The sequence below is a fragment of the Colobus angolensis genome, unplaced genomic scaffold (genome assembly GCF_000951035.1).
Source record: "Colobus angolensis palliatus isolate OR3802 unplaced genomic scaffold, Cang.pa_1.0 Scaffold58, whole genome shotgun sequence".
NCBI classification, from domain to species: domain Eukaryota; kingdom Metazoa; phylum Chordata; class Mammalia; order Primates; family Cercopithecidae; genus Colobus; species Colobus angolensis.
The window spans coordinates 11,286,106-11,308,100 of record NW_012119376.1 but is presented as its reverse complement, the minus strand read 5'-3'; the positions used below and the strand labels follow the sequence as shown (position 1 = coordinate 11,308,100).

The 21,995-nt window shown below is 41.5% G+C and overlaps 1 protein-coding gene across 1 annotated transcript in view; it reads right to left on the bottom strand.

The window, feature by feature from the left end:
- The window catches only part of SLC2A12 (solute carrier family 2 (facilitated glucose transporter), member 12), a 64,945-nt gene extending 51,771 nt beyond the window's left edge, over positions 1–13,174 (bottom strand). The window contains exon 1 of the mRNA XM_011962131.1: positions 12,872–13,174. Within this exon, the coding sequence (XP_011817521.1) occupies positions 12,872–12,986 (115 nt within the window). The 5' untranslated portion in view covers positions 12,987–13,174. The remainder of the gene's footprint in view (positions 1–12,871) is intronic.
- Positions 13,175–21,995: the final 8,821 nt, after the last annotated feature.

Sequence of the window (21,995 nt, the reverse complement as noted above, 5' to 3'; positions counted from 1 at the left end):
ATTTATGTTTCCTATAAATAGAAATATTAGAATGCACCCTTTTCCTCTGTATTTGAAACGTACTTGGCAATAACTAGATTTGCTGCATTCTTTTCACCTAGCCCCCAAATCAGTTATGATATTTTAGACTGTGACATAGCTTTTTTTTGTTTTTTTGTTTTTATCACAATTGATGTCCCATTCCAAGACTGTGATATTGTTTTAATGTGTATTCCCACTAAATCTCATGTTGAATTTTCATCCTGGATGTTGGAGGTGGGGCCTGGTGGGAAGTGTTTCGGTCATGGGGGCCCTTATGAATGGCTTGGGCCATCTGCTTGGTGATAAGTGAGCTCTGACTCTGAATTCAGATAAGATCTGGTGATTTAAAAGTGTGTGGCCTCTCTCCCCCCAACCCACACTCTCTCTCTCACTCCTGTTTTCACCGTGTGATGTACCTGCTCCCCGTTTGCCTTCTGCCATGATTGGAGGCTTCTCAAGGCCTCCCCAGAAGCAGATCCGCTATGCTTCCTGAATAACCTGCAGAACGGTAAGCCAGTAAGGCCTCTTTTTAAAAAATAAATTACCCAGTTTCAGGTTTTTTTGTTGTTGTTGTTTTGTTTTTGTTTTTGTTTTTGAGACAGGATCTCACTCTCTCACCCAGGCTGGAGTGCGGTGGCACAATCTCAGCTCACTGCAACCTCCACACCTCCCAGGCTCAAGTGATCCTCCCACCTCAGCCTCCCAAGTAGCTGGGACTACAGGAGCACGCCATCACACCCGGCCAATTTTTGTATTTTTGATAGAGATGGGGTTTCGTCATGTTGCCCAGGCTGGTCTCGAACTCCGGAGCTCAAGTGATCCTCCCACCTCAGCCTCCCAAAGTGCTGGGCTTACAGGTGTGAGCCACCACGCCAGGCCTCAGGTATTTCTTTATAGCAATGTAAGAACAGGCTAATACAAACTACAAGAACCCCAAGCCCTGAAAAACAGAAGCTTATATCATAGTGGCATTTATTGTTTAATTAACTGAAAGACCAAGTTGGGTTTGATATCTCCAAGGACTCACACTGTACCCATCCTTCTGTTCCCGTTTCCTCAAAGGGTTGTCTGTTGTCCCCTGGTTTGTCACCATATGTGTAAGGTGGCTGCCGCAGCTCCAGGAGTTATGTTCCCTCACAACCACATCCACAGGCAGGAGACAATAGAAGGAGGCTTGGGACAAGGGTTTATCCTCCTGTGCCTCTCTCCTTTTATCAGGAAGAAAACTTTCAAGAAGCTCCCTGGAAGACTTACTTAATATCTCATTGACCAGAACCAGTGGATGACTGGTCACACTTGGCTGTGAGAGAGACTGACAAGTGTGTATCTGATCTTTTAGTTAGTTAGTTTCCATGTAGGAAAAGTAGAAAATCAGAGGGGAGTTGGAATGGCTGTTGTATATTCAGTGTCTGACACACCTTATTCTAGCCACCTGGTTTTAGTTAGAAAACTGGTGGCTTAGGTCTTTTGCACTGGAGGTGCAACTGATGTGTACAGCTGCTAGCCAACTTTCTGATGTCTGTATGTTATTTTTCTGGTGTGGTTCCACTGAACCGAGAAAGGAACTTTTTATTTATTTATTTATTTCTTTTGCTTCCACCTTTTGATCCCCTGATTATGAATGAGGGAGATCATTCCTGGATTATTTAAAGCAGCCTGCAGTTCTTTACTTGTCAAAAACAGTGGGTGCAAAACAAACTTCTGGAGTGCATTATTGCAGTGGCTCTGACAGACTTTATCCCTTCTTAACACTAGTTTCATATTTCAAAATGCCATGAGTCACTGTCTTGCCTATCCAGCCCAGAGTTGTTGAAATCATGGAAATGGGAGTCCCTGAAAAGATACAGAAAGAGAAATGACCAGGCACAGTGGCTCACACCTGTAATCCCAGTGCTTTGGGAGGCAAGGCAGGAGGATTGCTTGTGGCCAGAAGTTCAAGGTTGTGGTAAGCTATGATTGTACCTCTGTCCTTCAGCTGGGGCAACAAAGCAAGCTGTCTCAAACAAAAAATAATAATAATAAATAAATAAAAGAGAGAGAGAGAGAGAGAAAGGGAAGTGATAATGATAGGATGGGGGGATGGGATCGAAGAATCAATCGGGTATTAGGGCAAGAAATTCTGACCCTCAGAGAAAGCAGCTCTGAGGGACTGAGGAGCTCTTTCCCTTCCTTGCCTGGAGAAAGTTCCATCACTGTCAAATGAGGAGGAACAGTGGCAGTCTATGGGAATCCAACATTTTATGCCCCAATCTTATACATTAGGCTCCCCATTTTATTTACTGTTAAATCCTAACTCATTGACAAATATTCGGGCTTTCAATGGTGTGGTGATTTTGCACTACTGTCTGTATTTTTGTGGAGATTTTCGATGACAGATGGTAAAGAGGGAGGGAACCTGGAGAATAAACCCACAGCTGTCTTTCCTAGAGTCCCCTGACATCTCCAGGAAGGGGATACTCAATGTGTGTGAGCCTTGGTGAGCCATGGACATTTGAAAACTGACATCTCCGAAAGGATTCCCAGTCCACTAAACATTATTTAATCTTGAAAAAATAGTAAAAGACTTGTCTGTACTTCACAATTTCAAAAGTATATAAATGGGATGGAAAGTTGTTTTTAAAAAAATTCAATGTGCTAGTGAGTACACAGCAAGTTTCTGTCACTCTATATTTTCTAATCGATAAATATAAAACTGCGAAGACAGTTTTGGGAGGATTTGAAGTTGCTTTTACATTTTAAAAGGAGTTCCTGCACTCGATAATGGTTGAGAATCACCAATAGTGCTTTATAAATTATTTAATTAGGGAAATGAAATGGGAAGAATGTAAATTAGATTGCGAAGCCTGTGGATGAAGGTCCTTTTAGGAAGAGCAGTTTACTAAAATTAATACCTGAATGACCACCTGAACATTAAGGGTTAAGCTCACCATTATCGTGTTGATAATGGACAGATGGCCTATGGGAGAGAGAGAGAGGGAGGGAGAAAAGTCTGAAGTGCTCTATCAAATACAAAGGAGGGATTTTGATGAAAGAGAGAGTGAGACAGAAAAAGAGAAAGAGAGAATGAAAGGCTGAGAGAGCCCAGAAATAGAAAAAAAAAATAGGAGAAAAGGTCAGGACAAGTTGACAAGTTGTGGGGAATGGGGAGAGAGAGAGAGACACCAAAGGCTCAGTATGACAAGAAACCTGCAGATTTTTTACAAGCTGGTTTACAAGAAACTCCTGGCCAGGTTAAGTGGCTCACACCTGTAATCCCAACAGATTACACACACATTTGGGAGGCTGAGGTGGGAGGATTGCTTCAGCTCAGGAGTCTGAGACCAGCCTGAGCAACATAGTAAGACCCTGTCTCTATTAAAAATACAAAAAGTTAGCGGAGTGTGGTGGCGTGCACTTGTAATCCCAGCTACTTGGGTGGCTGAGGCAGGAGAATCGCTTGAACCTAAAAGGTCAAGGCTGCAGTGAGCTGTGATTGTGCCACTGCACCCCAGCCTGGGTGATAGAGCAACACTCGGTCTCAAAACAAAGCAAAACAAAAACCAAACACACACACACACCCCAAAAAAGAAACTCCTTAGTGGATTTGACAAGAGAATGTTTAGAATGGGCCTACCTAATATTCGATTGCACTACAGCCCTCTTCAAATGCTTAGTAAAAATCTACAAAGAGCATATATGAATGGGATTCTAGAATATGAAGGAAAGAGGGCTGCTGTCATCTAAGAATGGATTGGAGCAAGGATAAGAGAAAAGACCAGTTGCTGGAGTGGAGGGCAAGGACCCAGAAAAAGCAGGAAGTTGGTGCAGAAGGGTGATCAGAATCACGAAACTCCTGAAGTGCACTGTGTGTGTTTGGATGGGAGGTTGGTGGGGAGAAAGGAGGCATGTGGATTTAGCCACATGGGACCTGTGGTTATTTTTATTTTAATATTAAAAGAATGGAGACCCCGTAAAGCTACAGAATTTGGAGACATGTAAATGAGGATTTCTAAAACTCCCTACTTCTGTCACCACTACCATCACTTTTAGAAATTTTCTTGATGTCTCAGGCCGGGGGTGGTGGCTCACACCTGTAATCCCAGCACTTTGGGAGGCCGAGATGGGCGGATCACCAGGGCAAGAGATCAAGACCATCCTGGCCAACATGGTGAAACCCCATCTCTACTAAAAATACAAAAATTAGCCAGGCATGGTGGTGTGTGCCTGTAGTCCTAGCTACTTGGGAGGCTGAGGCAGAAGAATCGCTTGAACCCAGGAGGCAGACGTTGCAGTGAGCCGAGATCATGCCACTGCACTCCAGCCCAGTGACAGAGTGAGACTCTATCTCAAAAAAAAAAAAAAAAGAAAAGAAATTTTCTTGATTTCTCTAAATTAATATGGTCTCCTTCCCAAGAATTCCTGCTTTCATGGTATTTAGTTCACAAAGGTTTTGTGACATCCTTTTTAAGCTAAGGAAGCTGTGCCTGCTGCCAGCTTCAGATTCCTTTGTCATTCTCTTTTCCTGCTTTGAACTCTGTGCTCCCAGAATTCCGAAATATGTGAAGCTCCCTGAATGTGCCATTCTCTCTCTCTAAACATGTTCAAGCTATTTTCCCTCCTTAGAATGCTCTGTAAAACTACTGGCCTCAGTTATACATGCTCGGCTCAACTTAGCCATCCTGTCTTCCGGGAGTCTTCAGGCACTGGCTGAACTTCCCCCTTTGCTATCATAGTATTATCTACAATATCAAGCCATCTCCTCCATCAAAGGATTCCTGATCCCTCATCTCTCTCTGCTATTTGGCAATAAGCATCCACGCTGTGAGGATGCCTTTCATTTATCACCAGACTCCAGGGCCTGGCATCATATCTGATTCCTACTACCCACTCAGTATTTGCTGAATGGTTATCTCGCAGTTATTTCTATTTTTATCTTTTTGATAAGTTGGTAAAACCTACAGACAAGAATAATAGGTTGGGCATGGTGGCTCACGCCTGTAATCCCAACACTTTGGGAGGCTGAGGTGGGTGGATCACTTGAGGTCACAAGTTTGAGACCAGCCTGGCCAACATGATAAAACCCCATCTCTACTAAAAATACAAAAATTAGCAGGATGTGGTGGCAGGCATCTGTAATCCCAGCTACTCAGGAGCTGAGGCAAGAGAATCGCTTGAACCCAGGAGGAGAAGGTTGCAGTGAGCCGAGATAGTGCCACTGCACTCCAGCCTGGACAACAAGAGTGAAACTCGGTCTCAAAAAAAGAGAATAATGTCTTAGATACATTTTTTTTAACCCTGAAGCATCCAGCACTGTGCCTCTCATGTAGTAGGTACTCAATATGTATTTGCAGAAGTAAAATGCTCTTTAGTTCAGCAATCGCTTCTTTACTCATTAACTCCTTCAACAATTAAGCATGTACTATGTGCCAGCACTGTCTGGCAGGCAAGTTTCGTCTGATGGCTACTGCAATCAGCCTTCGTGGTTGCTGGCAGCATTGTGTTGAGATGTTTCCTAGGTTACATCTGGATTTAATGGCACTAGAAGGTGGTACTTGTGCCGCATGGACATGATCCCTCATGCGTAGGCTTGAAATACAGAGAAAAAGGCATGATTCCAGCCTATTATGAATTGCACAGAACTTTCCAAGCACTGTCAGTCAGCTCAGAGCTCTGATAGGTGCATGAAATACATATTTTATCCAGAAACATATAATCTTATAGAAAAATACAAGTTACATAAAAAATTAGGGAATTAACTAAAATAGAATGCAAACAAGTCCTGAAATGAGTGTAACTGGAACCCAAATTCACAGATCGGAAAGTAGAAACAGCAGTGCTGGCTGGTAATATTGGTCAAGAGAGCAAACCTGGACTGGATTTAGGAAAGCGAGGTTTAGATCACTGTGCTGTCCTCTAATATCTGTGTTACCCAGGACAAGTCCCTTTGCTTCTTTCCAGGAGGAACCTGGGCTTAAAGGTGAAGGACAGTGTGGAATCAGAGACCTAATTAGTTACCGGCTAGACTTTGACAAGTCCCTTAAGGTTTGTGTCTCTCTGTGTCCTCATTCACAAGATAAAGATAATAATATTACCTCCTCCGTAGAGTTATAAGAATGAATGAGAGAGAAGAGTCCCTGGTACCTGGTAATAAGTGATTGGCAAATGTTGGCTGTCGTTCTTAGCCTCAGTTTCCTTATCTGTGAACTGGGGTGCCTCATTGGGTTGTTGTAAAGAAGGGATTACAGTCATAGAACCACTTGGCCCACAAGAATCATTCGACAAAAGTTCCTTTAATCTGAATCTAGAAGTAAAATCTTCATAATACAGAGGTAAAGCTTTGAAACAGTCTTTTACTGATAGCAACAGAAATAAAATAATACCTTATTTCCAGCATAACAATTGTGTCTTTCATAAATTCTTGAATTTCCTTTGCTTTCAAAATTGGCAGTACCTACATCATTGGGCTTGCAGCATGAAAAATTCCTCCTGTGATTTTGCATGAAGGTTTCTGCAGCTTAGTTTCCCAATATAAATAAAACATTTCATTAGTGTGAGGATGCGCTCTCACCACACAAATTGACCCTAATTACAACTTCCGTTTCCCCTTTTCTTAAAAACTTTGCACATCTGAAGCTGAGCTGTCATGGCTTTTTAATTAGCATTACACATAACTCCCAACGCTGACTTCCATGAAGTGTGGAGATGTGTGTGGGAGCAAGACATTTTGTATAAAATAGTAATGGACACTGCTAACAGTTCCAGAGCCCAGGGATGCCAGGCAGACCTGAGTCATGAGTTGTCTGAGAAACAGCTACTTCCAAGGCAATCACAATTCAACAGTTTAAAATTAAATTACACTTGCTTTACTTAAAAAATATATTCCTGAAAGTCAAACAAAGAATAGCATTTTTCTACATGGAATTTTGGCAAAACAGTATGAAATAAATCATTGTTCAAAAATAATGAAATCTCCTAAAACTAGAATGACGTAGTAAATTATTTTAGTCTTATTATTATTTCTACTAAGTAGTTTAGAATAATTAGGTGGGCAGCGGTGCCTCACGCCTATAATCCCAGCACTTTGGGAGGCTGAGGCGGGTGAATTGCTTGAAGCCAGGAGTTTGAGACCAGCCTAGGCAACATGGTGAAACCCTGTCTCTACTAAAAAATGTATTTACAGAAATTAGCCACGTGTGGTGGTGAGTGCCTGTAATCTCAGCTTCTTGGGTGGCTGAGGCATGAAAACTGCTTGAACCCCGGAGGCAGAGGTTGCGGTGAGCTGAGGCTGCACTTCAGCCTGGGTGACAGAGCAAAACTCTGTCTTAAATTTTAAAAAGGAATGATTAGTATATTACTGAGGCATAGTCATTTAGCAAATGAATAAGTAAGTGTGCTATAACATGGGAAGAAAAATGATACCAGTGTGCAAAGACAAAACAAAATAATACAGAAAAAACATTTGAATTTATGATTTACTCTAATGGTAATATTCTTGACTCAGTTTCAGCTGGGAATTATTTTGGGGATGTCACGTTCAGTGACGTTAACTGAGATTGAGTACTTTCGAAGGGAAGAAGGGATGAGAAATCATCCACATTTGATATTTGGTCAAATAGCCTCTTGGGAAGGAGCCAGTTCCAACTTTTCCTTTCTTATCACCATAACTTGGTATCTTTTAAGTGGCTTCCATTGCATTAATTTTTTCAATAACTCATCCTTCTGGGGGAAACTGTTCATGAAAAAAAAAAAACTGAATGAAGGAGCTCTAACTCTACTCAATTTAAAAATCTTATATAACTCGTTTTTGCTCATACACTGAGTAAATAACTGTTTCAACTGTTGCATAGTGGTGGAGGGCCTTTTAGAGCTCTCAGAACTTTTTTAACCCAAAGGCTAGATAGTACAGAGAAAATGCTCCCTATGAAACCATGATTCAAAGATGAGCTATTCTTGAATGAATAATAAAATCTTACATACCTACAGCAGCAATTAAAAATTGCATTTTAAAATTGGCGGATTCATCTTTTGTATACACATGCAAATCTCAGCTCCCTTCGGCTGCTCCAAGGTAGATTCAGTATATTTTGAGTTCTGTCTCTACGAACTAGTGTAAGCCCTAGACCACTAAAGACCACCCTCTTGAGAATTCACAAGGAAGATACCCTGTGGGCTCATATTCCTATCAGCTACCATCAGGCCTATTCCTGGGCTCTCAGCTGCCTCAGCAACTGTTGGTAATCTGACAGAGGGAAAGGTGATGTTGAGAATATTTAACAACTAGAACAGAGGCACCGACCTATCAGAATGGCTGTAAAAACTGGTTCAGGCATGCTGGTGTGCACCACCTAATCTCAGCCTGCTCACGTGGGCTCCACCGCTTGGCCGGCTGCTCTCAGGATGGCTTGATCTGGGTCTGCCAGGCCCTGGCAGGGCAGGCTTCCTGCAGCATGTGTCTGCTGCTGCTTCAGAGCCTGGGAGGGGGTCTGTGGCAACTTCTCTGCTCTCTCTGGGTGACACGTCCTTAAAGAGGAGCAGGACCACTGCTGCGTATGACGCATAGCACCCAGAGTTTGCAGAGAAACATCTCCCACCATGCTGACAGCCTTTTCCCTTCCCAGGAGATCCCAGAGGAGCCATTTACCCAATGCTCAGAGTGGTGAAAAGCCTCAAATCTAGACTTTTGATGTGATTTCCAAGTGAGTTTAAATGTACAGTTACAGAGATACGCTGACTCTGAAAGGGAGATGTTTATGTTTAGATCTGGTCTCGTGACCACACAGAAGAGCAAGTGGTCCTCCATAATGACCTCCATAAATGAACATGTCTAAAAATCCTGTCATATCCAGCCAGGCACTGTGGAGCACACCTGTAATCCCAGCACTTTGGGAGGCCAAGGTAGGAGGATCACCTGAGGTGAGGAGTTGGAGACCAGCCTGGCCAGCATGGTAACCCCATCTCTACTAAAAATACAAAAAGTAGCTAGCTACTTAAGATGCTGAGGCATGAGAATCACTTGAAACCGGGAGGCGGAGGTTGCAGTGAGCTGAGATCACGCCACCTTACTCCAGCCTGGGTGACAGAGCGAGACTCCGTCTGAGAAAAAACACAAAAACAAAAAAACACCTGTTATTTCCTTGGAAATGCGTATCACAGTAGACACAACCATTGTTGTCAGATATTGACTTGTTAAATACATATGTTTTTAAAGCACTATAATTTTTGTCACGGGTTTTGATGCTTGATTTTTTTTTTTTTTAATATATAGGAAGTGTGGAAAAATGGGAATGGCCCAGCATCAAAAACTCTGACACGCCTGGGTCTGCCCAAGGTAACTGGCCTCTTTCTAGAATCTGTCTTCTCACAACCAAAGTTCTGACCTCTGCTCAAGCTGGTTGGCTTGACTTTCTCTTCCCTGAGGATGAGTTTGTTTCCAAGTCTCCATCTCTTTTACAAGTTGACTTCCCCTAGAGCTGACTGACAAAGCCTGAGAAAGCCTGGCTGGATGAAATTCCAGGGGGCCCAGTTTAAGCTAAACTCGGGAGACCAGCACTCAGCAGGAACATAGTTAGAGTTACATCTTACATACTCACCACCTGCCCAGCTTCCATTTAGGAAAAAGGAGTTCACAGCTTTAAAAATGTTTCAGAACAACTGCCTTAGAATACCCATCTGCTGAGCAGAAGTGTGTATTTCTTAAATTTCAGACTGGGGCATCTTCAGAGGGGATGAAGGACAGTCCTTTCAGCTGGGTTCATGAGTCCTGTTCTTCATGTTCTGGGTCCCATTGCCAGAGAGTTCTGCAGTGCTGACAACCTGTACTCACATGGTAAATATTGTTCTCGGTTTCTGAACCTTTGGGCAGATGGGGGTGAAGGGAAACTTAAGAGGACTCTCCACAGCCAATTGTTTGGATCATGAAATAAGGGAAACCTGGGAGCTGAAGAAGTCAGTATTGAATCTCCTGGGCCAGAGGCCACCAGGGTCAGTTCTGCACCATCCTCTGTGTGACCTTGGGTCAATCACACATCTTCTGACCTCAGGTTTCCCTTGTGTGAGTTGCTCCATCCATCTAGTATCTCACTTCACTTATATCTATTGTCAACTCTAGGCACAAGAATTTCAAACTGAGCTTAATCCTGCCCTATAGTAAGATGAATTGGAACATGTCCATGAAAGCTGAAAACATTTACTAAAAATGTAACCACTTTGAGTCATAGCTTATTGAAAATGAATTAAGTTCATTAGCTTCTAGTCACTGGAACAAAGCATTCTTTTCAGTTAAAGAGGGTTAGTCAAGAAAGACCTGCCAAAATTTTTCACTGTGCACAGTAGCATCAAGGGAGTTCAACTGCAGACCTTAGGGGGTTGGTTTTGCTTTGTTTTTCAGTATCTCACATGATTTAATTACCTTGTCCTGAGTTATATAACTCATTCCTCTTTGTGCTTTGATTTTTCCATCTAGGAAGATAGAAAAGCTTGGTACCTTCAAATGCAGACATATTATGATCATTGTTGAGCATAATTTAAATAACTCTGAATTTCTCAGATGAAAGCAACTATAGAAGTTGAAAATACAAAGAAGCCAAAAGGAGTATTTGACAAATATGATCTCATTAAATCTCAACACCTTCATAAAATAGATGAAGATACCATCCCAGTATTAATGAATGGAGACTTTGAGTAACTTATGAAAACCATACAGCAAGTCTGCACTATGCATTCACTTATACATATGTGTGTATAATTGCTTTCGGGTGCCAAAAGACATTTAAGATAAGTTAAGAAAATTTACAAAAGTAGGAAATAAAAGGTTTGCATTCATCTAAATGCATATTATATATAGCACAAATCGAAGTTGTATTCATCAGACATTTTAAGGAAACATTTAGGCTTTCTCTTCTACATAATGAAAGTTAATTTAAAATTAAGTTTGAAAGATAATTTATGGTACTTATTCATTTATTATTTCTTTACAACAACGAAAACAGCTGCACTTTAAGTTGAATTTTGTGCATGTAACCAACTATTGCAAATGTAAATACACATTATCTTTCTTCTGGATAATTGTGAATTTGTACAATATAAGCTATTAAGAGCACATTGTACCTTCAAAGCCGTATCAAAATAAACAGTCCATTTTTAATGGTTACTACAAAAGGACTTCCTAGGCAGTTTCTTTTAATCTTCTTTGTGACATTATCACTGACTCTATTTAGGGAGTCTTTTTGTTAACATCACCACCTCAGCTTGCTCTGCTGTCTACACTGCAGCTCATCTTTCCAGGAATTTGGAGAAAAGAACTTTGCAACTCTTTCCCTCTATCTCCAAATATGTTTCCCTGCTCTGAGGGAACTTGTGGGCCAATGAGTAGCAAACACTTAGGGAAAAGGGTACCTCTGCATAAGAGACGGCAGGCCATATTGAAAGATGACCTCAGATATTCTTTTATTATTATTATTTTAGACAGAGTTTCGCTCTGTCACCCAGGCTGGAGTGCAGTGTCGTGATCTCAGCTCACTGTAACTTCCAAGCGATTCTTATACCTCAGCCTCCCGAGATTACAGGCATGTGCCACTATGCCCAGCTAATTTTTTTATTTTTCTGTATTTTTAGTAGAGACAGGGTTTCCACTCTGCTGGCCAGGCTTGTCTTGAACTCCTGGCCTTAGGTGATCTGCCCACCTCGGCCTCCCAAAGTGCTGGGATTACAGGCATGAGCCACCACGCCCAGCCTCATTCTTGACGAGAAGTGTGAAAGCAAGAGAAGACTGAGATCAGGACATGGAAGATGGAGGGCTCCTCCATGCCTGAAGAGGGCCGCTTTATGCCTCGATGTTAGAGGTCACAGGTTCACTTCCTCAGGATCAGACAAACCCACAAGGCAAACGTCAGTATTAGGACCATTCCCAAGAGAAAGGCAGATGTCTTTTGTATCGTTTAATGTATTGGATTTTGCATGAAATTTCTATATGCTGCTTGGGAATGTAATATCTGATTAAGAACACAGAGCTGAGGAAAGTAGTAGGAAAGAGAAGATTATCTGTGTTTGTTGTCATTTCATATTACAATTACTTTCGATTCCTTTCAGCACAAACTAAATGAACAGGAAGAGGCAGCAAAAAGTGTACAATGTATTTGTGGGAATTGTAAATGTGGAAGTGAAGACCAGCCTCTGATTTATCAAAGATGGCTTAAATGAATTAAAACTTTTCCAGATTTCACCTTCAGAAGAACAACACAGCAAACATACCCCAGTTTGCAAGGCCAGTTTCAAAAGAAGGCAGAACACAGCAAAGCAAGCGTTTCAGGCTCTGAATAACGCTCAAATTCATCACAAACGTGCTGGGAATTTAAAAAGGAAGTTTGTGTTCTCATTGATTACATAACTAATAATTTTATGAAGCCTGTTTAAAATACTGATTTTCAAAACAGTGGTTATAATGTCAACTGGTTACACGGTGTCCATTTGTGACAATAAATGAAAAAGTGTGGGCATGCGTGTGCCTGTGTGTGTTTACAAATGAGACTATCTTTGCCGGTGGACCGTTCCAATATGAAAAAGATTCATACATAGTATTATGTAAACACGATTAAGGGGACCCATCATACCGGTGGTGAATGTGTAACCTGTATTTTCTTGGCACATAAGGTTCCACCAAGACTTCAACCTTCACAACATTACAGCTCAGAGCTATCCCACGTCCCACCAGACCCTGTCCCCTTCTCTCCACGCATCCAGGGCGCCCACACGCGCGCGCGCGCACACACACACACACACACACACACACACTCAGACTCAGGAGACAGTACACTCGGGAGATGAGTACAGCTTGCTTCTCTGCGGTCACCCGAGCACCGCAGGCTCACTTTACCTCTCGCCCAGGGAGGATGCCGGCTGCCGCTGGCTCGGTAGCTGCCCTCCGTCTCCACGGCTGTCCCCTTCTGGTTCAGCAGATTGGGGCCCTCCGTGTTTTCAACAGGTACCATGGTCACGTAGAAGTTACAGCCGCTCCCCTGCCACCGAACAGCCCCGGCCACCCCCGCTCCCAGGAGTGGTCACTTTCCCCATAATAGCATGCTAGAGAAGAGTGTGGGGAAAAACTTCGGGCAAAGCTAATGTGATTTGTGACCAACTTTGTTTCTATTTCCGAAGGCTTTGCCCTTTTCGGTGACACAGGCTGTTGCTATTCCAAGCAGCCTATCACAGGCAGGGGGAGGGCCTTGAGTCAGAGGATTGTTTTTGCCTTTAGATGCAGAGTTGGAAGCAAGGGGTTAAAAGAAAGGGAGCTCAGACGGAGTGTTTGGCCATTAGCTAAGGGTAGCTCTTGTACTCTAGCACCTTTGAAAAGAGGCATAGAAAAGAAACATGCAGATTTAAATGCAAGCTGAGAGTGGGGATAGAATACTCGCAGATGGTATCAGTTAATCTTGAAGAAAGAGGAACAATTTATGCAAAGACATACCAGAAGGAAAAGTGTGTCAATTTTTCAGCAAGACTGTTATTCCAAAAGTCATGGTATTTACCAGCTTGCACAAAGCATAAAATACCTTTATTGTTTCAACCTGATTTTCATCTAGGTAAATGCCTGTATCTTTCTCTCCAAGGCCTGTCAGATAAATCACAGCCTGAGATCAAGAATACACAAAGTCGGAATGCGCAGATTCTTTAGACTTTTTATATGCTGAGGTTATAGCAAAGTAATCCATTTTTTAATGCAGAATTGTCTTTAAGAGACAAATTAACACTGAATCTTCTATTAGATTCCATGTTTGCCTAGGTAGGAGGAGGATACTCCCCACTAAGAGAGACCAGACTAAGTGACCCATTGTGTGGGTGTGGTGGTGATGTAATCTCAAACAAAATCAGGGCGTGAGAGGATCTTTTTCTGATTTGTGAACATATTTATTTAAAAAATCTTACAGGGTTATGACATTTACCCTCAGTTATTCATTCAACAAATCATGTTTATTTTTTTTTTTAAAAAAAAAGCCACCTTATAGAGGAAATTGAGATCATCTTAAAAATCATTTGGAATAAAAACTAACATGTATGGAACACTTATGTGCCAGAAATTGTGCTAAGCGCAATAACTCAAATGATAACTTTGAGCAGGTACCAACATTATAGAAGAGGAAATGGAGGTTGGGTAACTTGCCTACAGTCTCACAGCTTATCAGTGGTAGAGCTGAGATTATGAATCCAGGAAGTCTAAAACTGTAACTCTCCTATATTCTAACTTCCCAGCCTTGTCCTTTTCTGATTTTCTTGGCTTCCTACACTTTCAGACCTACCTGACTTTAAGAAGATGCCATGAAATATGGCTTTTAGTCCTAGGCATTTCTCTGGACAGGAAAACAAATTTGTGCTTGTATAAGCAGAAGCTAAATTTTTGTTACTTCCTTTCAACATTTTAGCTGAATCACCGCAAAGCTCTCAATTCACTTATTTGTACATTTCCTTTGCTCATCACTAGATAATTATATATTTTTCTTATGTTTCAGGGAAACAGGTAGCAAATGGAAACAAACCTATAATAATTCAACTATTATTTATTATGTACCCGTTGTATGTCTGCTGATAGTGCTGGAAAATGAAAGTCCTCCAGGCATAATCCAGGCCCCTTCTGATTAAGAGGGTAAGAAGTTCAGAATCCCACACATCAGTGTCCCCACTAAAGAATGTGTAATGCAATGATGGTTTGAAGCAACTCATTTTATTAGTTCCCAGGGTACGTTACAATTATATAGGAGTCCCAATTTCTATCTGTGAGACACATATGCTTCCCATAAGTTCTCTATATTCTCTTGGCTTCTCACTTCTTTCTGCTCAGAACCAATGACCTCATTAAGGGTAAAATGTTCTTGCAATGGATTAGTTGTATCATTGCTTTGTTTCATTATCCCACGACCTGTGTCTCTAGCAGCTTCTTGGCCCCATGGGAGTATTTGAGTGTTTGCTATAGTGCTTGACTAGGCAGAAGACAAAACTAATTCCAAAAAACTTTACTATGGTTAAAAGCAGTCCAACAGTTCTCACTCTGTTTTGTGTAGCCAAACCGTACAGGAGATCCACAGACATAGTAAGCCAACTAGGATTCAAAAAGAATGCTCAGCAATGCAGCTGACAACATCACCTCCTGGTGCTCCTAATTCTGTTCTTTATTCCGCTGGTGATCTGACCTGGACCACTGGCTGTCTCAAGCTCTGTTTGTACTTACCTCAATCTCTTAACTCAGAGAAAAGTTTAGGGGAGAAAATTTTTTTCACCCAGACTAGAGGGGAGAAACTCTGCCTCAATTCTGTTAAGAACCTTGTACTTCTCCTTCCCAGTCTTTTGTACACTGTAGTGTATTTAATACAGTTACATGCAGTGATTCGATTAAATCTGTCTTTTCTACTAGATTGCAAACTCTGTGAGAGTATGGACTATGTTTGTTTACTCTATTATAGTATTCTACATGTCTGGCACTCAGCAAATAGTATTTGCTGGCTAACAGACTGATCCCTGTAAATCCAATAAACTTTAGCAATACTAGAATGTATGCTCCAAGAGGGCAGGCACCTATTTCTATCTTGCACATTCATCCAGCTCCTAGCACAAAGCCAGGCATGAAGTAGACACTTAATAAATATTTGTTAGATAAATGAGTGCTCACAAATAGAGCTTTTAGTGAGCTAAATAACTATTTAGTTTTTAAATGTGAAAATCCATATAATGATTGCCTATAACATTTTGTCCTTCCTCTCTGCTTTCTGCCAATTCCTTTAGACCAAGTATAACCACAGGCTATCCCTCTTCTCTGGAGTTTGAGCCACTTCCATCATTAAAATCTGTTCCTCCACTCAAGGAATACATAATCAGCAGACAGCAGACAGTTCGTTCTTCATAACCCCAATACTTTTGCTACATACCACTTTAGACTACTGCTCATAGGCAATGCTACCAAATCCAAAAACACCTATCCTGACTTATAAACTGGCACAGCAGGGAAGAAGGGATGAAAGAGAAGACAAGCAGATTCACAGAGCACGTAAACATCTACCATACAGCATGCCTATTTTCATGGCAATTTTTTAAAAGCTTCACTACAACCTTGTGAAGTAAATACTGTTCCTTCCATTTTGCAGAAATTGAAACCAAGAAACTTATGAAACATTTCCAAGATCAAAAAATTTTCCAGTGTTGAATTATAAAATTTTGAATCCCACAGGAAAACCTACACTCAACATTTTACCATGTTTGCTCATTCACCTCTATATATAGTAATTCTTCCATCCATCTTTCGATCCATATTAGTTTTTATACATATCAAAGTAAGCTGAAATACTTCAGAATGCATATTATTAAATAGAGTTCAATACTTGTTTAGGTTCTTTTTCTTGAGACAAAAAAAGCTCCAGAAGCAACCAATTTTCTGATATTTTTCCACATAGATTACCTTTGCTTCTTCTAAACCTTCATTCATATAATGGAACCATAGAGAATGCAGCCTTGTGTAAGGCGTCTTTCGCTGAGCGTAGTTTTTATATCCATCTGTGTTTTTATGTATATTAGTAGTTCATTTTGTTTATTGCTGAACAGTGTTATATGGGTGAATATACCGCAGTCTATTCTTTTTTCTATTGATGGACATCTGGGCTGTTGCCAATTTTTTGCTATTAAAAATAAAACTGTTATGAGCATTCTTGCACAAGTCTTTTTTTGCAGAACATGACATTTCAGAGCACAGCAGTTCAAGTCCATTTGATTCCAAAACCCACATGCTTTTCACTACACCCTATTGCTTCTCTGCAGTGCACCCTGCAGAGCACATTGATGTGGAATGCACCCTTCTACAATGGTTCATTACAGTGTAAACACAAATGGGAAAATATGGTCTTTATGCAAACAAAAAAAAATTCCAAATACAAATTCACTTCTTGTTTAGCCTTATTCCAATAAAACATTCATTTTGGTATGATTGTTTGGAAGGATATTTATTATTTCACCTGTTTACACTATCTAAATAACTTCTCTATCTGAAAGTTTTCATTATGACTTCTTTCCTTAGGTGTAGAATATTATCAGTCATAACATGTTGATTAAAGTTCCTCAAATTACAAAGTAAGTGTGGTTAAATTCATTATGGTATGTTCGCTTTATATAACATGTGATAAGTCACTAAAAGAAAGACAATGTAGTCATGCAAGAAAACAGTTTTTCAATTATTTTAAGTGGGTGAATCAAAGTGGCATACAGAAAGTTGCATATTCATTACTGTTACAATACTTTTTATAAATATATGTGCCTATTGGTAGAGACTGGAAGGAAACTTGGAACAACTGAAAATACCTAATAAGTTGGGGTGGTAAGTCATGTGTAAAAAGTACTCTCTTAAAAGTTTTTTGCTTAATGCTTCTATCAGATTGTATATATAAAAAATATAAATCTAGAGAAAACTTCTTCATACTTAGGGCTGCCATATACCATTGTGCAATTTGGACACAGTACAAATCTAAGTGGGTCATTCTCATTTGCAGACAGCAGACGTTTGCTTATTTATAAAGCAAATTTTCCAAAATATGACAATACTAATCTTGAAGAAAAGGCAGCTTTTTCTACTTTGCTCAAAGGTACATTGGGCAACTGATGAGGCTGTTCAAATTCTCATCTCCCTTTAAATCACACCAACATCGCATCTATTAGTTTGGCCTATGCCTGTCTTTGAACTGCCCAGCTACATAGAATGAGCACTGTTCTTCCTTTGATTAGCTATTTTTCCAAATAAAGTATTTTTAACTTAAAAATCTCCCTCAGTCCGATTGCCCTGACCCTTGGATGGAGGGCATTAACAAAAAGCTGTTCAATGATTAACCCTTTCCTTGAGATTAACCTGCCTTTGATACCATGAAGTCAGAAAAACTTGCTTGATCATACATGACAACAAGCAGTAGTTATTGGGTTTGGAGCTCTGGTCCGCTTTCATTACATGTCCTTTGTTTGCGAGACACTGAGGAGGGCACTGCACAGAAAATGTCTACTTTCCAAGTTTAAATAATCTGAGTAACACCGGGAAACTCTGGAGCACAAAGCTTACTGGAATGTGAAACGTCGTGCTCAGCTTCTTAAGATGAACTCCTTACATTTCAGCGCAGGTGGACATGTTAGAGCTTGTCGTGGGCTTTTATTTTCTTCTAGGCTGCCCAGGATCGGAAGACCCTTCCTGTGTTGGGAATCCCCCTCCTCAAGGAAGAACCTGTCTCCTAAACAGAAGCTGGAAAGGCCTGATACTCCCTTTTCTCACTTAGGACCAGGCTCTGCCAAGCAGTTCATACACCTTGCATTTTACATCAGAAGCTGTGGTACAAAGTAGCAGGATGTACAGGCCCCACCTTCCAGCGAGGATGGTGGCAGTGGCTCTGGCCAAAATATTTAATGTCAGAGTTGCTAGATATATGCTGTTAGGTATGTGCTCAGGGGTGGTTAGATTAGCTCAAAGCAGGATTTGGGGAGTTATTCTTGACTACGGTTTCCAAGTTGGAGTTGGTTTCTGTTGCTTTAAACTGAGAACTAGGAATGACACCAGACTCAACTAGATAAGTCCTTTTTCGTGTGTGCAGAGGCAGATTAATCAGAAAGCTAATGAAGTTTAAGCTGCAGGGCCCCTCACTCACTCCAGCCCTTCCAAGGCCCTGGGAGGCACCCAGCAATGCATTTATATAATGATATGTTTTGTAAAATTTGCTAAAATGAAATAACTGCAATCAGTTAAGACCACTAATGCTTTGCACCTGGCCAGCAACATCTCATTTCCTTTGTGTTGTGTGACATAAGGGTGGCCATGGAATATTTGGAATCTGACTTAAGATCAGTTAAGTTTGAAAAAAAATTTTTTTTTTGTATTTTTTTTTTAGATAGAGTCTCACTCTGTCACTCAGGCTGGAGTACAGTGGCACAATCTCAGCTCACTGCAACCTCTGCCTCCCGGGTTTGTGATTCTCCTTCCTGAGCCTCCTGAGTAGCTGAGATTACAGGTGCAAGCCACCACGCCCAGCTAATTTTTTGTATTTTTAGTAGAGATGAGGTTTCACCATGTTGGCCAGGTCATTCTCAAACTCCTGACCTCAAGTGATCCACCTGCCTCGGCCTCCCAAAGTGCTGGAATTACAAGCGTGAGCCACTGTACTGGGTCTGGTTTTGGTTTCTTACAGATGGCTCACAAGCACTTAACTAATGTGCAGTTAAGCTCTCACTAGCTCTCTTGGTATAGAAAGGACTTCCAGGAATTCTTTTGCTCCTCACTATGCCATCTCATGCCATACATATCCCACGTTATCACTCACGTGGCACAAAGATGGAAAAGCACAGGGCTAGAGGCTATCTCTCAGTGTGAACCTGTCCTACAGCTCCCAGGGCCATGGCAGAGGGCCATGCTAGAGGACAGACTGGGTTCTTTTATTTTCTCTATATAGAAATGTCACAAAAAAAACATTGTGTTGTGAAAAAAAGACCAAAATGTATGCAACCAAAAAATGAAGGGAAAAAAGTATTATGGAAGTGTATCAGGTAATTCCTGGATTGTGCAATTTTTGTAATACTCGGCAGCTTTTTATCATTTGTAATTTACTGCCAGGCATGGTAGCTCATGCTTGTAATCCCAGCACTTTGGGAGGCCAAGACGGACAGATCACTTGAGCCCAGGAGTTTGAAACCAGCCTGGATATATGGTGAAATTTTCTCTACAAAAAATGCAAAAATTAGCTGGGCATGGTGGCACATATCTGTAGTCCCAGCTGCTTGGAAGGCTGAAGTAGGATTGCCTGATCCTGGGAGGCAGAGGTTTCAGTGAGCTGAGATCATGCCACTGAACTGAGATCACACCACTGCACCTCAGTCTGGGTGGCAGAGCTATATAGACCCTGTCTCAATTTTTTAAAAATTGTAATTTATCAAAATAAATATTCACTATATTTTTTTTGTATTCTTATTTTTTAAAACAGAGTTCCCAAATTTTATAAACATCAGGCCCCACAAAACTTGGATCTGCCCCTATGAATATGTTGGAGAAGTATAGTTCTTTCCAGAAGACCATGTTTACTAAAAACCTCGTACCTCCATTCAGTCTTCCCCATCCCCACCGCCACTCTCTAAATCCAGGCCACCTTATAATCTCCCACGGGGAGAGCTGCAATAACTTCTAACAGGTCTTCCTGTGGGTATTCTTGCTTTCCCAAGCCCATTTTCCATAGTGGTGCCAATATTTTTTTTCTAAAATCTAAATACTTAAATGGTTTCCAGTTGTTTTAAACTTTTCTCCAACTTCTAATTGTTCTTAGGATTGGTCTAAATTTCTTCACAAGGCTTAAAGTGCCCCACAGGGTCTTGCATGGTCTGATCCTTCCAGGTCCATCTCTTGCCACTTCCTGACTTGCCCTCTGCAATCTGGTCCCATCATGAACTATATGGTGGAAATGCCAATCATCGCCTCCTTAACCTGATATTCTTTTAGACACTCTTGTCTCACACCTTATTGTGGTCCCCATCTCCCCATCCACTCCTGCCCCCCACCAGCCTCCAGCAAAACTAAATTAACCAGGAGTAGATGTCTCATGCTCAGGGAGCCGATAGGACAGGCTAGGGTCCCCTCTTTCAGAAATTTTTCCTCTCTGATTAGGTTAGGGGTTGTTACATCAATCAGAGTTCTGTGCAGGAACTTTTAGCAGGAAGAAATTTAGCACAGAGAATTGGGTGCTTATATTTTCATTGGAAAGCCTGAAAGATTCCAAGCATTCAGGAATGACTCCCAGAATAATACAGAGCTGACTCATCAGCTGGGCTCCTACATCTAAGCTGCCCAATGGAGCCATGAGTTCAGGAATGCATTGTTTAAACACAGAGATCAGACCATTTCTGCTCCCATATCTGCATTCTCTAGGAAGCTGTAGATACTGGAATGCTACCTCAGGAAAATCTCATATCTGCCTGATTCCCTAGTATAGCAGAAACTCTCCAAAGAGGAAAACAAAAAACAGAATACAAAAACACTCCCTTCATATTCATCTTCGTGCAGGTGCATCTAACTGATATCTACAACCCTATTGCAAGGAAACCTGGGAAATGTAGCTTTCTAATCTCTCCAGTGGGAGGGAAGGCAGGGTGGAAGTTGAGAGGGTCACGCTGCTGTATCCAGCATCATAGCGAATGTTTGTGTTAATAGATCATATGAGCTGGGGCTTCAGGTCAGGGCCCTAGGAGGCCAAAGCTTGTGTAAGCCAAAGTTATAATAGCAGGAGCAAAAGGGACATGCATAGTAAAAGAAGGGTGAGTGCTGGACAATGGAAACTCACAGAGTGAAGCAGAAGTGAGACTCTATGGCCCCATGACAATGGTCTTGGCTTCAGGTTTTTTGTTTTGTTTTGTTTTTTTGTTTTTTGACAGAGTTTCACTCTTGTCGCCCAGGCTAGAGTGCAATGGCAGAATCTCAGCTCACTGCAACCCCCACCTCCAGGGTTCAAGCGATTCTTCTGCCTCAGCTTCCCAAGTAGCCGGGATTATAGGTGCCCACCACCACACCCACGCCTGGCTAATTTTTTGTATTTTTAGTAGAGATGGGATTTCACCATGTTGGCCAGGCTGGTCTCGAACTCCTGACCTCAGGTGATTCACCCACCTCGGCCTCCCAAAGTGCTAGGATGACAGGCATAAGCCACTGCATCTGGCCCTGGCTGTGTTTTACACTTGCCCTTCTATGCTGAGGGACTGACTGATATCCTCTTTTCTATCCCCACTCAGTCCCTCTGACCTTTTTTGCAAGGCGCTTCAGTCTTCTCTGACCTTCCCTCCCCCAGGACTGGGCCAAGTGCTCTCCTCTCTGTTCCCAGGGCACTTATTGCTCTCACGGATGGAGCATTAAACAAAGAGTGCTGTGGTAATTCACAAATCTGTTTTCCCTATTAGTGTGTCAACACTGTGAGCACACCTTGTTCACATTCCTTCAGAGTTTGGCACGGTGTCTG